This window comes from Urocitellus parryii, chromosome 3 (genome assembly GCF_045843805.1).
Source record: "Urocitellus parryii isolate mUroPar1 chromosome 3, mUroPar1.hap1, whole genome shotgun sequence".
NCBI classification, from domain to species: Eukaryota; Metazoa; Chordata; class Mammalia; order Rodentia; family Sciuridae; genus Urocitellus; species Urocitellus parryii.
The window spans coordinates 196,916,721-196,929,546 of NC_135533.1; the positions used below are offsets into that span (position 1 = coordinate 196,916,721).

The 12,826-nt window shown below is 37.4% G+C and overlaps 1 protein-coding gene across 3 annotated transcripts in view; it reads left to right on the plus strand.

The window, feature by feature from the left end:
* Window positions 1-12,826, plus strand: part of Ctnnb1 (catenin beta 1) — a 35,276-nt gene that overhangs the window by 20,271 nt on the left and 2,179 nt on the right. For all 3 annotated transcript variants that reach the window (XM_026401584.2, XM_026401585.2, XM_026401586.2), the window contains exons 2-14: window positions 736-796; window positions 1,229-1,456; window positions 1,617-1,870; window positions 2,000-2,238; window positions 2,327-2,528; window positions 3,749-3,893; window positions 7,913-8,016; window positions 8,095-8,433; window positions 8,686-8,844; window positions 10,646-10,765; window positions 11,270-11,420; window positions 11,517-11,638; window positions 12,665-12,725. In XM_026401584.2, the coding sequence (XP_026257369.1) occupies window positions 784-796; window positions 1,229-1,456; window positions 1,617-1,870; window positions 2,000-2,238; window positions 2,327-2,528; window positions 3,749-3,893; window positions 7,913-8,016; window positions 8,095-8,433; window positions 8,686-8,844; window positions 10,646-10,765; window positions 11,270-11,420; window positions 11,517-11,638; window positions 12,665-12,725 (2,137 nt within the window). In that variant the 5' untranslated portion in view covers window positions 736-783. The remainder of the gene's footprint in view (window positions 1-735; window positions 797-1,228; window positions 1,457-1,616; window positions 1,871-1,999; window positions 2,239-2,326; window positions 2,529-3,748; window positions 3,894-7,912; window positions 8,017-8,094; window positions 8,434-8,685; window positions 8,845-10,645; window positions 10,766-11,269; window positions 11,421-11,516; window positions 11,639-12,664; window positions 12,726-12,826) is intronic.

Genomic DNA, 12,826 nt, shown 5'->3' on the forward strand with positions numbered 1-12,826 from the left:
AATCTGTTTTATGAAGTTCTTTTAGGTGACATTGTAATGTATCAGAGAAGAAAACAAATAACTTATAGGTGTTTTAAAAACCTGTTGGGCCGCCTCCTCTGTCCAGAGGGGATCTCTGAATTGTTTTGTTGTTGTTGTGTGTGAAACGTTAAAATAGAAGAGATCTTTACCACAGAAGTTTTTTTTTTTTAATTTTTTTTTATTTTTAGTAATTTCCCCTACCCCTTGACTTTCATTATTAGAACTACTAAGCTTTCTCATCAATATCTTGAATAGCCATAATTTATATTTCTACAAAAAAGAGGTGGCAGTTGGGCTGGGGATGTGGCTCAAGCGGTAGCGCGCTTGCCTGGCATGCATGCGGCCCGGGTTCGATCCTCAGCACCACATACCAACAAAGATGTTACTAAAAAATAAATATTAAAAATTCTTTCTCTCTATCTCTGTCTCTCCTCTCTCACTCTCAAAAAAAAAAAAAAAGAGGTGGCAGTTAAGGAAGAGCTTTAATTAAAAAGTTCATCAATGATGGAGCTCTGGTTGGTGTGTTTGGAGGAGATTTTGGGGGTTTCTGTTTCACTATATTACATAGATGTTTGGTTTCTTTTTGTGTGTTGCGTGCATGTTGTGTAGGTGGGCATAGTCCTTGACACTTATAAGGTAGATATCTCAGTGACTTCTGAGTATTAAAATCAAACTATGTTTAAATCCTAATGACTTTTAATTAACTTTTTTCAGGGTATTTGAAGTTTAGTGTACAGCTGCTTTGAAAATCCTGCGTGGACAATGGCTACTCAAGGTTTGTGTCATAAAGCTTAGTTACTGAATTGGGGCTCTGCTTCATTGCCATTAACCCAGTCTGGCTCAGATCCCCCTGCTTTCCTCTCTCCCTGCTTACTTGTCAGGCTACCTTTTGCTCCATTTTCTGCTCACTTCTAATGGCTTGGTGAAATAACAAACAAGCCACCAGCAGGAATCTAGTCTGGATGACTGCTTCTGGAGTCTGGATGCAGTACCATTCTTCCACTGATTCAGTGAGTAACTGTTAGGTGGTCCCCTAAGGGCATAGATAATTTCATCGCTGAGCTAATCCTAACTATCATTCTGCTTTTCTTGGCTGCCTTACAGATTTAACTTTATTTCTAAAAGTAATTAAAAGGTCATATCACAGATTTTTTTTTTCAAATTAAGGTAATATTTTCAGTGTACTAATATGGTTTCATTATTACAGCTGATTTGATGGAGTTGGATATGGCCATGGAGCCAGACAGAAAAGCAGCTGTTAGTCACTGGCAACAACAATCTTACCTGGACTCTGGAATCCATTCTGGTGCCACTACCACAGCTCCTTCTCTGAGTGGTAAAGGCAATCCTGAGGAAGAGGATGTGGACACCTCCCAAGTCCTATATGAGTGGGAACAAGGATTTTCTCAGTCCTTTACTCAAGAGCAAGTAGCTGGTAAATATTAATGCCTTACTGAAAGAATGTAGTGTTTAGAATGAAAGTTTTCTTGGAAAATTAGGATGTGAGAGCTTCAATAAAAAGAATGGTATGGTGAAAAGAGAGTAATTCTGGTGAAGTCTGAACTTTGGATAAGTGTTGAATTTACCTTTCCCAGATATTGATGGACAGTATGCGATGACTCGAGCTCAGAGAGTACGAGCTGCCATGTTTCCTGAAACATTAGATGAGGGTATGCAGATACCATCTACACAGTTTGATGCTGCTCATCCCACTAATGTCCAACGTTTGGCTGAACCATCACAGATGCTGAAACATGCAGTTGTAAACTTGATTAACTATCAAGATGATGCAGAACTCGCCACACGTGCAATCCCAGAATTGACAAAACTGTTAAATGATGAGGACCAGGTAATCAATCAATCACATAGCTAGCTTTTCAATCTGCCTTAAAGGAAATTCTCAAGGGAATAGTTTCACAATAGTTCTTCAGAATCAGTATTTGAAAACTAATGATGTCTCTTAATTCCTGTGTTAAAGGTGGTGGTTAATAAGGCAGCAGTTATGGTCCATCAGCTTTCTAAAAAGGAAGCTTCCAGGCACGCCATCATGCGTTCTCCTCAGATGGTATCTGCCATTGTGCGTACCATGCAGAATACAAATGATGTGGAAACAGCTCGTTGTACTGCTGGGACGTTACACAACCTTTCCCATCACCGTGAGGGCTTGTTGGCCATCTTTAAGTCTGGAGGCATTCCTGCCCTGGTGAAAATGCTTGGGTAAGAAAATATGTCAGAGTACTTGAAACTAAGACACAAAGAGAATGCAATCACAACATTTCTGATGAAGCTTTTTTCTCCTTCCCAGTTCACCAGTGGATTCTGTATTGTTTTATGCCATTACAACTCTCCACAACCTTTTATTACATCAAGAAGGAGCTAAAATGGCAGTGCGTTTAGCTGGTGGACTACAGAAAATGGTTGCTTTGCTCAACAAAACAAATGTTAAATTCTTGGCTATTACAACAGACTGCCTTCAGATTTTAGCTTATGGTAATCAAGAAAGCAAGGTAAAAAAAATTGTTTTGTGGTTTTCATGGTGCATAGGAGTCCTTCAGTGTGATACAACACAGATCCTTGAAAATTCATAGTATTCTTCACCCTTTGTATGGATCCTAGACAAATTGGGCATCTCTGTTTCTTTAAATATTTTGAATATGTGTAAAGCACTATGCAAAGTACTAGAGGTATAGCAGGCAAACTTCTTCTTTAGTTTTCAATCATGGGTAGCAGAGAGGCACTGAAATAATGAACTAATTACTAATTCATGTGTTAAGAAGAAGAGGAGCTATGAGAGCACATAAGAAATGAAATTAACCTCTTCTAAGGTTAATTTCATTTCTTATGTGCTCTCATAAGAAATCATCTTTTAAAGCTGAATTCAACTATCACTTCCTCCCAGGTATTGACTAGGTGAAGGTTAGGTGATGAAATGGCATCTTTCAAACTCCATAACTGGGCATAGTGGCATACCTGTACTCCCAGCGACATGGGAGTTTGAAGCAGGAGGATCACAAGTTTGAGGCCAGCCTTAATGAGACCCTGTCTGAAAATTAAAGTCTGAGAATGTAACTGTGGTAAAGTGCCCTTGGGCTCAATCCCCAGTATAACAAAAATAGAGAGTAAAGAGGAATAACCATTTGAGGTAAGGCTACTATTGACATAGATCTTGCAGTGCCTTGTAGGAATTACTAAAAGTAAAGTGGGAACCATAATCTTCAGCAGAGGCATAAGGTGATGGGATTTGTTTGTAGAACATTAGGGATGGAGGTAGAATTATACAGGAAAGTGAAGAACCAGAATGAATGATTATTTTACGGTATCTCTTAAAAGTGGATATGATAAAGAAAATTACAATGTCAAAGATGAGTTTCAGATGTCCATTCTGGTTTAAATTATCAACGAATCAGTTTTGATGCAACTTTCATCACTAGTGCATACCAACATGGTTTTGTTTTGGTTTTGGTTTTGCTATAATCAGCATAGGAAGAAGGAAATCAGACCAGAGTTGATGTTGTCTTGGGAGAACTGGGATTCCTGAATTTTAGTGCAATGCCATAGCAGGAGAGGTTAGATAAAGCCCTAGTATTCCTAGGCCTCTAGGGTCCAGGAATACATTTTAGTCTGAAGGCACGCTGGCTTAAATTCTGGTGTAATAAGTTAATAATATGGCTTTTCTCACGCATTTGACCAAGATTCCATGACTAACAATATGTATACATCTTCCTAGCTGATCATTCTGGCTAGTGGTGGACCCCAAGCTTTAGTAAATATAATGAGAACCTACACTTATGAGAAACTACTGTGGACCACAAGCCGAGTACTGAAGGTGTTGTCTGTCTGCTCTAGTAATAAGCCGGCTATTGTAGAAGCTGGTAAGTATGTATATTTCAAGATCTTGTGTACAGTGTCTGTAATTCTGATTAGATTACTTACTTTAGGACAAGGGGAATTTACCAACTGAAAGTAGATAGTCCTATTGAATTTTGCCAAGATCACATTCAAAAAAGGGTATGTTCTGCTTGTCCCAGGTTTGGTGCTATTTAAATTTAATTAAACTCACATGCAGTGTTTTGCTTTGGTATTCTGTATTGTCAGTGAGCTGTTGGTCTGTTGTGAAAAACAGTTTTTACTATTTCTACTGTTCCTCTGTTGTTTTCCCTGTAAATATTTTTAATGAGGCAAGTATTGTGTTAGTTTATATTGTGTACATGTTGGTGGTAGGAAAAAAGAGAACATGGTTTGCACTAGGGTCTTTTGTTAGAAGTCTTGGAAACCGTTACTTTTCAGCTATCTAGCGTCCTTTCTTCTTTCTATAACCCACCTAGTATCATCTACCTAGATTCTCAAACCAAGCTTCAGATCACTACTGAGAGAGGAAAAATATAAAGGCATTTAATAGAAGAAAATGTTGGGATATAGAGTTGGTAACACACTTTGTCCTGTTTGTTAATAGTAATTTTACTTGAGAATTTATGGGAAAGAAGGGGATTATGATTGCCTGGATTGGCTTGCTGACAGTGGGATCCATAAGCTTGAGCTAGGCAAGTATGGCTGAATTCATAGAACAAGAGGATGTAAATTCTGTAAGCTTTTCCAGAGACCACCCGTATTATTTGTTTAAAAGTACACATAATTAGGCTAACTTAATCATAATCCCTAAAATGTTTTTTTTTTAAGTAAAGATAAACAATTTATTTGAAATGACAAAAGGTCTGTTGGTAGCTTAAAATTTATGGAATGGAAGCCTAGGAATATTCTATTCTTTTTCTTTTTCTTTCTTTTTTTTTTTTTTTAAGATTTCCAGTAAGTTATTCTAATGTTTGTTTACTCTGAACATACTTAGCACCTAATGTATTTTAAGCAATGGATTAGGCACATGATATACCTTGGGTAACACATAGGGTTCCTGTGCTTATTCTCAATCTGGGGAATGTGACAAAAATAAATTGGAATGCATGTTATGTGAGAAATGAATAGCAAATAATGAAAACAGAATTAATGGTGATGGGAACTGGCTAATTGGAAGGGGCATTACTACAAAGGAAATATTAAATGGGACTGCATGATAAGAAGGAGCCCTTTCTACTGTCTAAATGGGGATAGTGGTGGTAAATGCTTTGAAGGTAGAGAAAAGAAAGAAATGTGTAGTATGAGTAGGAAAGAGATTGTGGAGCTTCACGTGCTGAAGAAGAACATGTAGATAGATAGAATTTGGTAATAGGGTGAATGTCCCAGTGGTTGATGAATTAGACAGGACAATATCATGCAGGACTTTCTAGGCTCCTTTTGTTTCTGGAGTTGTGTGCTTTATTCCAATTTTGGTGTAACTTCGGTTAGTTTGGAAGAATCGGTGGGATCTGAATTCTAAAGGGTTCCCTAAGGTTATATTTATCTTAAAGATAATAAGAAACCATAAACATTGATGTGGCTGTGTCCTAGTAATATGCTGTTTTTAAGGGGCACAGCCATTTCAGTGTTTATAGCGGCACAATTCACAATAGCTAAACTGTGGAACCAACTTAGATGCCCTTCAGTAGATGAATGGATAAAAAAATGTGGCATATATACACAATGGAATATTACTGAGCAATAAAAGAGAATAAAACCATGACATTTGCAGGTAAATGGATGGCGTTGGAGAAGATCCCAAAAAAATGCCGAATGTTTTCTCTGATATAAGGAGGTTGATTCATAGTGGGGTAGGGAGTGGGAGGGTGAGAGGAATAGATGAACTCTAGATAGGACAGAGGGGACGGGAGAGGATAGAGGGTTAGCAAGGATGGTGGAATGTGATGGACACTTATCCAAAGAACATGTATGAAGACACGAATTGGTGTGAACATACTTTATATACAACCAGAGATATGAAAAATTGTGCTGTATGTGTGTAAGAATTGTAATGCATTCTGCTGCCATTTTTTAAAAAATCAATTAAAAAAATTTTAAAAAGTAGAGGGAAACCATCATAAACAGGGAAACAATTTTTTTAGTGTACCAGTTTTTGCCAGGAGAATATTGATATATATTAAATTTGGGTCTCTGGGTTTGCCTTATAAAATTTACTATTTTGTATATAGCCCCTGGTGGGATTTTAACTCTTCAGCCCAGTGAAATAAAAACAGAAAGGAGAACTCTCTACCTAAAATTACTGATCCTACCAAATAAACACAAGCTTTTCTCTCCTTACCATAGTCCATTTGCCTCAAATTATTTAAAAATCTCTGTATAAACCTGTTGCAAAAGAAAAAAAAAAGCTAACAAGAAACTTTGGTTGTTGAGCAGTGCATAGCACCAGAGCAATGCGTTTGGAATATTAATACTAACATTGTGTGGATCAATAGTGTGTCCAAAAGTTTAAAGAGAACCAGATCACTGAGATGTTATAATAGGAATGAAATACTTTGTTTTTAGAGATATATATGGCAAATTTGTCAATGTTTGAGACTTCTGAAAGATTCAGATAATATAATAGTAAGGGACTAAGGGAGCAATCAAAAATGGTTTGTGGTGGGGAGAACACAGGTACTGTGAAGATAAATGAAACTATCAGAAGGATTGCTTGTTTTTTTTTTTTTTTTTCTTAAAATAAGAAGCTGGCATATTCAGAGTGACTGAAAGATAAATAGGTATCTGGTAAACTGTATGGTACCAGGATGCAGGTGAAGGCAGAACTAGAAATTTTAGAAGTTCTTTTAGTCTATGAAGGTTAAAATAGGAAGAAAAGTGGAGAGGGTCGGGGACAGTGCCTCAAAGTCATCTGCCTGGGACTTTCACCCTAGACCTGCCAAATCAGAATGGTTGTATGTTTTTAAAGTCTCTTGAGATATTCTGATGAGCATGATCCATTCTCTTAGTGTTGATAACTGTGTAGAGGGAGGGAATGAAGTCTTAGTGGAAAAGAAAGTTGTCATTTAACAAATTCAGAGCATCAGTTTTATGCAGATCACTGTAGCTGGAGCTACTGCGAGGAAAGAATCTGAGAGAGATGATCTGATGAATGAACAAGGGAAAGTGTCTCTCACTGCATTCAGAAATGTTATTAGTTCAAGAGAGATGGGTGAAGTTAAACTAGTATGGGATTGGGTTTCATTTTATATGACTTTTCCAGAATAAATTTCTCCCATTAAAGGTCATAAATGATGGAAAGTGTGAACCTTTAGGCTAATATATTTTGGAGTCAGTGACATTTGTTATAAGATAGAGTCTTACTATGTTGCTCATACTGGCTCAAGCTATCTTTCTGCCTCAACTTACCGATTAACTGAGACTACAAGCACATACCACCACACCAGGCCCGTCAGTGACTTTTATATGGCCACCTTTCAGAATTGGTTTCTACCCCAGGAATTTACATAGTTACTTCAAGACCTTTGCTCAAATGTCACTCTCACACTGAAGTGACCTAATTACCTACTTAAAATTGCAGTGTGCCCCCCAATTATCCTATGTTGTTTTTCTTTGTAGTGCTTAGAATACCTGTATTTTAATTTATTAATTGTATATTTGGTATCTGCTGCTTCCCTCATACTAGTGTATGTGCAGCTCAGAACAGGGTCTGGTACTAAATAAATATTTTTTAAATGACTGCATGGATGAAAAGAAATAAGTAATATAACTATTACCTACAAGGGGGCAATGAAGGTAATGAAGACGTTTTCCATATAGGAAAAGAAGGAACGGTAGATATTTCACAGAAGTTGTCACTAGTGAGGTGAATTGTTAAAGAAGAACCAAAGTACACCCTGGAAAATCAGGAATAAAGTAGTCAAGGAGGTGGGGAGATTGACTTTGAAAATAAAGAGGGAGATTTATGTGACTGTAGAAGACATTGAGAACTTTCAGGAATGTATAGCTTAATGGCCGTTGCATTATATCCTTTGTAATTTTCTAGGTGGAATGCAAGCATTAGGACTTCACCTGACAGATCCAAGTCAACGTCTTGTTCAGAACTGTCTTTGGACTCTTAGGAATCTTTCAGATGCTGCAACTAAACAGGTAAATTCTGAGGCAGCTGGTGCTTTGGTGATAGGATTTAGATGAATATGTACTAAGCATTTGTTTTTATCTCCATAGGAAGGGATGGAAGGTCTTCTTGGGACTCTTGTTCAGCTTTTGGGTTCAGATGATATAAATGTGGTCACCTGTGCAGCTGGAATTCTTTCTAACCTCACTTGCAATAATTACAAGAACAAGATGATGGTGTGCCAAGTGGGTGGCATAGAGGCTCTTGTACGTACTGTCCTTCGTGCTGGTGACAGGGAGGACATAACTGAGCCTGCCATCTGTGCTCTTCGTCATCTGACTAGCCGACATCAGGAAGCAGAAATGGCCCAGAATGCTGTTCGCCTTCACTATGGACTACCAGTTGTCGTTAAACTCCTACATCCACCATCCCATTGGCCTCTGATAAAGGTATGTTGTCAAATAGAATGCCGTCAGAATTGAAAATGATCCACCTTTAGCTATTGGATGACTGTCTAGGCATAGGGATTGATAAATAGGAATTGTATTCCTTAAGAACTGTGGCTGGAATGAGGTTCGGATTCTGAAATTTTGTGTAGTTGTTATTGCTTTTTAGTTAATGCCAATCGTTTTAGTGATAATTATAGGCTAAAAAAGTGATTTTGTTGATTTGTATGCCATTTCTTTCCCTCTTATCTACAGGCTACTGTTGGATTGATTCGAAATCTTGCCCTTTGTCCAGCAAATCATGCACCTTTGCGTGAACAGGGTGCCATTCCACGACTAGTTCAGCTGCTTGTTCGTGCACATCAGGATACCCAGCGTCGTACTTCCATGGGTGGAACACAGCAGCAGTTTGTGGTAGGTGAATCTTTACTATAATATCTGGCATTTTAAAGGAATGTATAAATTGAAAACTTCCTCAGTTATTGGCTCACCCAACCCTCTAACTGCAGGACTGATGATGATGAAAAAAACTAAAATGTTTCTATGGCTGCAAAGAAGATACAGAGTAAAGTGGTCCCTAGTGACGTTTTCTAGGACATGTTTTTGGCATGGTCTTGAGCAGAAAATGTGGGAGTATAATTTGCTACTGTAGGGTTAGAAACTTAATGAGTACTGTCATTTAATGCATACAGAGGCTTACCTACTTAGGAAATTCAGTAGAGCCTTAATTTGAATACCAGTCTGTATGATTTTAGAGCTTCTTATCCTCCACTAAAAGATATGTTTTGCTATAAATGCTTTACAGGTCTTTTTACTGTGTCTTCCATGTGAGGTTTTAAACTATTTTCAGACCTAAGAATATAACATAGAGTTCAAGAATAAGTAATACGATTTTTGAAATCTTTACCCATAATATTCTCATCCTAAAGCTCTCATGTCAAGTTAGTCTCTTAAAACTAAGTGTATAATCTTGTAAAGATAAAAACACTTCTGATTCCTGAGACCTTCAAGATTCCGAACTTGAAAAAGTTTTCTTATTTAACCCATTTTTGTCCCTTGTCCCAGATGTGGAACACACCTATAAAAACTTAATACATTTATATATAATTCTGTAATATATGCTTATATAATAGTAAGAATATGATTATATTATGTACCTGTGTCAATTTCATTGCAATAGCCACAGAATATAGAAAACTTGGGATTGGGTAAAATTAGGTTATTTTTAAACAAAGACAAACCCTACTGGAAAAGATCTTAGGATTCCCATATTGCTAATTGTTCTGTGTATTCACTCAAATAAATGGAGAAAGGAAAGTCACAATATGTTATTGACCCATTTCCATGAGGTAGCTTAATAGAATGCGGATGGGAATCTTTTATAAAATTTCAAAGAAGGAAGTTGTTTATAAAGCCACTGAAAGCAGAATCATAACAAAACAAAACAAAAAAATTAACCCAGAAACAGAAAGCATATAATAAACACTTTACAAAAGCTAACTTCCTTCTTCTATATAGTTATTGTTAAAATAGTCTTGGTAGACATAAAGAGTAGATTAACTAAGTAAGTATTTCACCAAATAAATGTAGGTGTCCAAAAATAGGGAAAATAGCAAGAGGTAGTCTGAGCATTATTCTGTGTGTCATCTCAAACCCTCTTACCTAGCATGGTTGGTATCTTAGTATAAGAGAATTACCTTTGGGGGAATCAAGGTGCACAGAAATAGCAGAATTGGTCATTGGTGTCCCTAGGGTTTTGTTGTGGTACTACTGGGGACTTGCATTTTCATTTACCCCTTGCATGGTGCACATATATTATAGTTATATTATACTGTTTAGGAAATAATGACAAGCAAAAATTGTGTGTGTTCAGAATAGGCCCAGTTCTTTCACTTCAAATATTAATGATTTGTGGTTGGTTGAATCTGCAGATATGGAACCCATAGATATAGAGGGCTGCTTGCTTTGTGTACAGCCCTGGGTATGGAGGAGGGGTGCTGCTTGGAATTAGTGCTGCCGGGCGCCTCCTTTCAGTGACATTTCACATGATGGAATCCTCCCTCGTTCCTGAACTAATTGTAGATTATGGGGACCTTGGGGTATATAAGTGAATAATTATAGTCTAGTAATTGCTGCTCAGAATGAAAAGCTTTTCAAGTTTTATAAACTTTAGAGAGAAGACTACCCTATTTGTTAACCATATTTCTTTCGGTAGGAGGGTGTCCGCATGGAAGAAATAGTTGAAGGTTGTACTGGAGCCCTTCACATCCTAGCTCGGGATGTTCACAACCGAATTGTAATCAGAGGACTAAATACCATTCCATTGTTTGTGCAGGTATGTGTTGTTTTCAAGTGAGGTATTCTGGATCTAGATTTTATATGTTCTTACGTTTTCAGAAAATTAAAGAGACCAAAATAGAGACACCAATACTTAATTTTATGAAAATGTCCTTCATTTTCCTTTGTCATTAGAAGGAGAAACAGTGAGACTAGACCTTCAAGAAGAGGGGAGAAACTTCACATTACATTTTTAGGGTTGCTCAGGTTTGGAGGATGGAAGCTGGCCTGCCAGGGCACAGGCATCCAACCAGCTCTGGTTTTTCTAGATCTTAGATTCAAATGGCCTCTGAAGAAAGGATTTGTAACTCAAGAGTATTCTAGATAGAATTCCAGTGTTCTAGAGCATTATACAACCTAGGACCTAAATTCAGAGAATATGATTTGAAACCAATAAATGCTGCTCACACTCCCAATTGGGAATGTTTGCACCACAGTGGGGTGCTTGCCATGCTTTTAATTTTAGATTTAATTAGGTCTTGTTTATGTGTTTTCTCCTTAGCTGCTTTATTCTCCCATTGAAAATATCCAAAGAGTAGCTGCAGGGGTCCTCTGTGAACTTGCTCAGGACAAGGAGGCTGCAGAAGCTATTGAAGCAGAGGGAGCCACAGCTCCTCTGACAGAATTACTTCACTCTAGGAATGAAGGTGTGGGTAAGTAGAAAAGGAACAAAAGCCTTTTAGTGGATAATGTGCGGACAGTAAAGCCTCAGCTTTTCCTCAATGGCCATTTTTCTCTTCCTTTCCCAGCAACGTATGCAGCTGCTGTTCTATTTCGAATGTCTGAGGATAAGCCACAGGATTATAAGAAACGGCTCTCAGTTGAGCTAACCAGTTCCCTCTTCAGAACAGAGCCTATGGCTTGGAATGAGGTAGGCAAATGTGTTCACATTGATCTGGTAGTTTGCTAGAGCAGATTGCTAGATTGTTGTTTGCAGCACTCAGTATATGTTCATTTTCATTGATGATATCCCTGGATTGAGTGTTGGTTGTCTTTATGCTGTTCAGCAACTGCTTTGAGGAAGAAGGAAGTAACCAGTTCAGAATCATCATAAACAAGTTGTCCCTTAGAATTCATAAGGAAGATAATAGATTAAAAGGTTTATCGTATATTTTTGAGGAAGGGTATATAGGAAAGAGGCAGAGGCAGTGTTAAGCAGTTAATTCAAGTCAATTTATTGATACTTTTTTAAAAATAGTTTTTCATATCTATAACGAATACAAGTAGAAACAAATTTTTCTTCAGTACAGGATTTCATTGAAACACTGTAGTAAACAAAATTAAAGCCAACCTGGAAGTCTGTTTTACCCACCCTATAATAATAGACTACAGAACATAGTCATAGTCATACAATATATTTGTTGAATTAATGGAAAGAAAAAAAAAAACCTTAGATTGCCAATTTAACAGTGAGTAATGTGTTAGTTGGGTTTTTAATAGACATTAACATGTTCCAACTTGAGCCACCCATCCCCTATGCCAAACCTATTCTCATAGGTCTTCTCTGTCTTAGTTAATGGCAACTTTGTTCTTCCAGCTGCTCAGGCTAAAAATCATCTCTTTTTCCTACAGTACATTCTGTCAGCAGCTCCTTGGAGGGGGCATGGGGGCATTGTGCCCATTGGGTTAATTGCTATATCTCTAGCACCAAAAGTGCAGTGTCTGGCATATAGTAAGTGGTTAGTATGTTTAAAGAATTAGTTAAATGTTTTCTCTTTGCACACAATTAAAAATAATATCCTTGAGGGAGGGATGTTTAAAGGACTCTGATTTTTAAAGTGTTTTTGTAATATTGCCTTCCATGACTTTTGTAATCTTCAGAGAATGTAAGAAAGTATAAGTTGAGAATTTTCATTTTTTCCTTGTATTCTTTCTTACCTTGTACTCATTTATCTAGACTGCTGATCTTGGACTTGATATTGGTGCCCAGGGAGAGCCCCTTGGATATCGCCAAGATGGTATGTGTCTCATATTTCTCCATATTTAACTCCAGACCATGATAAAGTTATAAAATTTTATGACAGAGCCAGTTTGCTCATCTGGGAAACCAGTGTTGGCA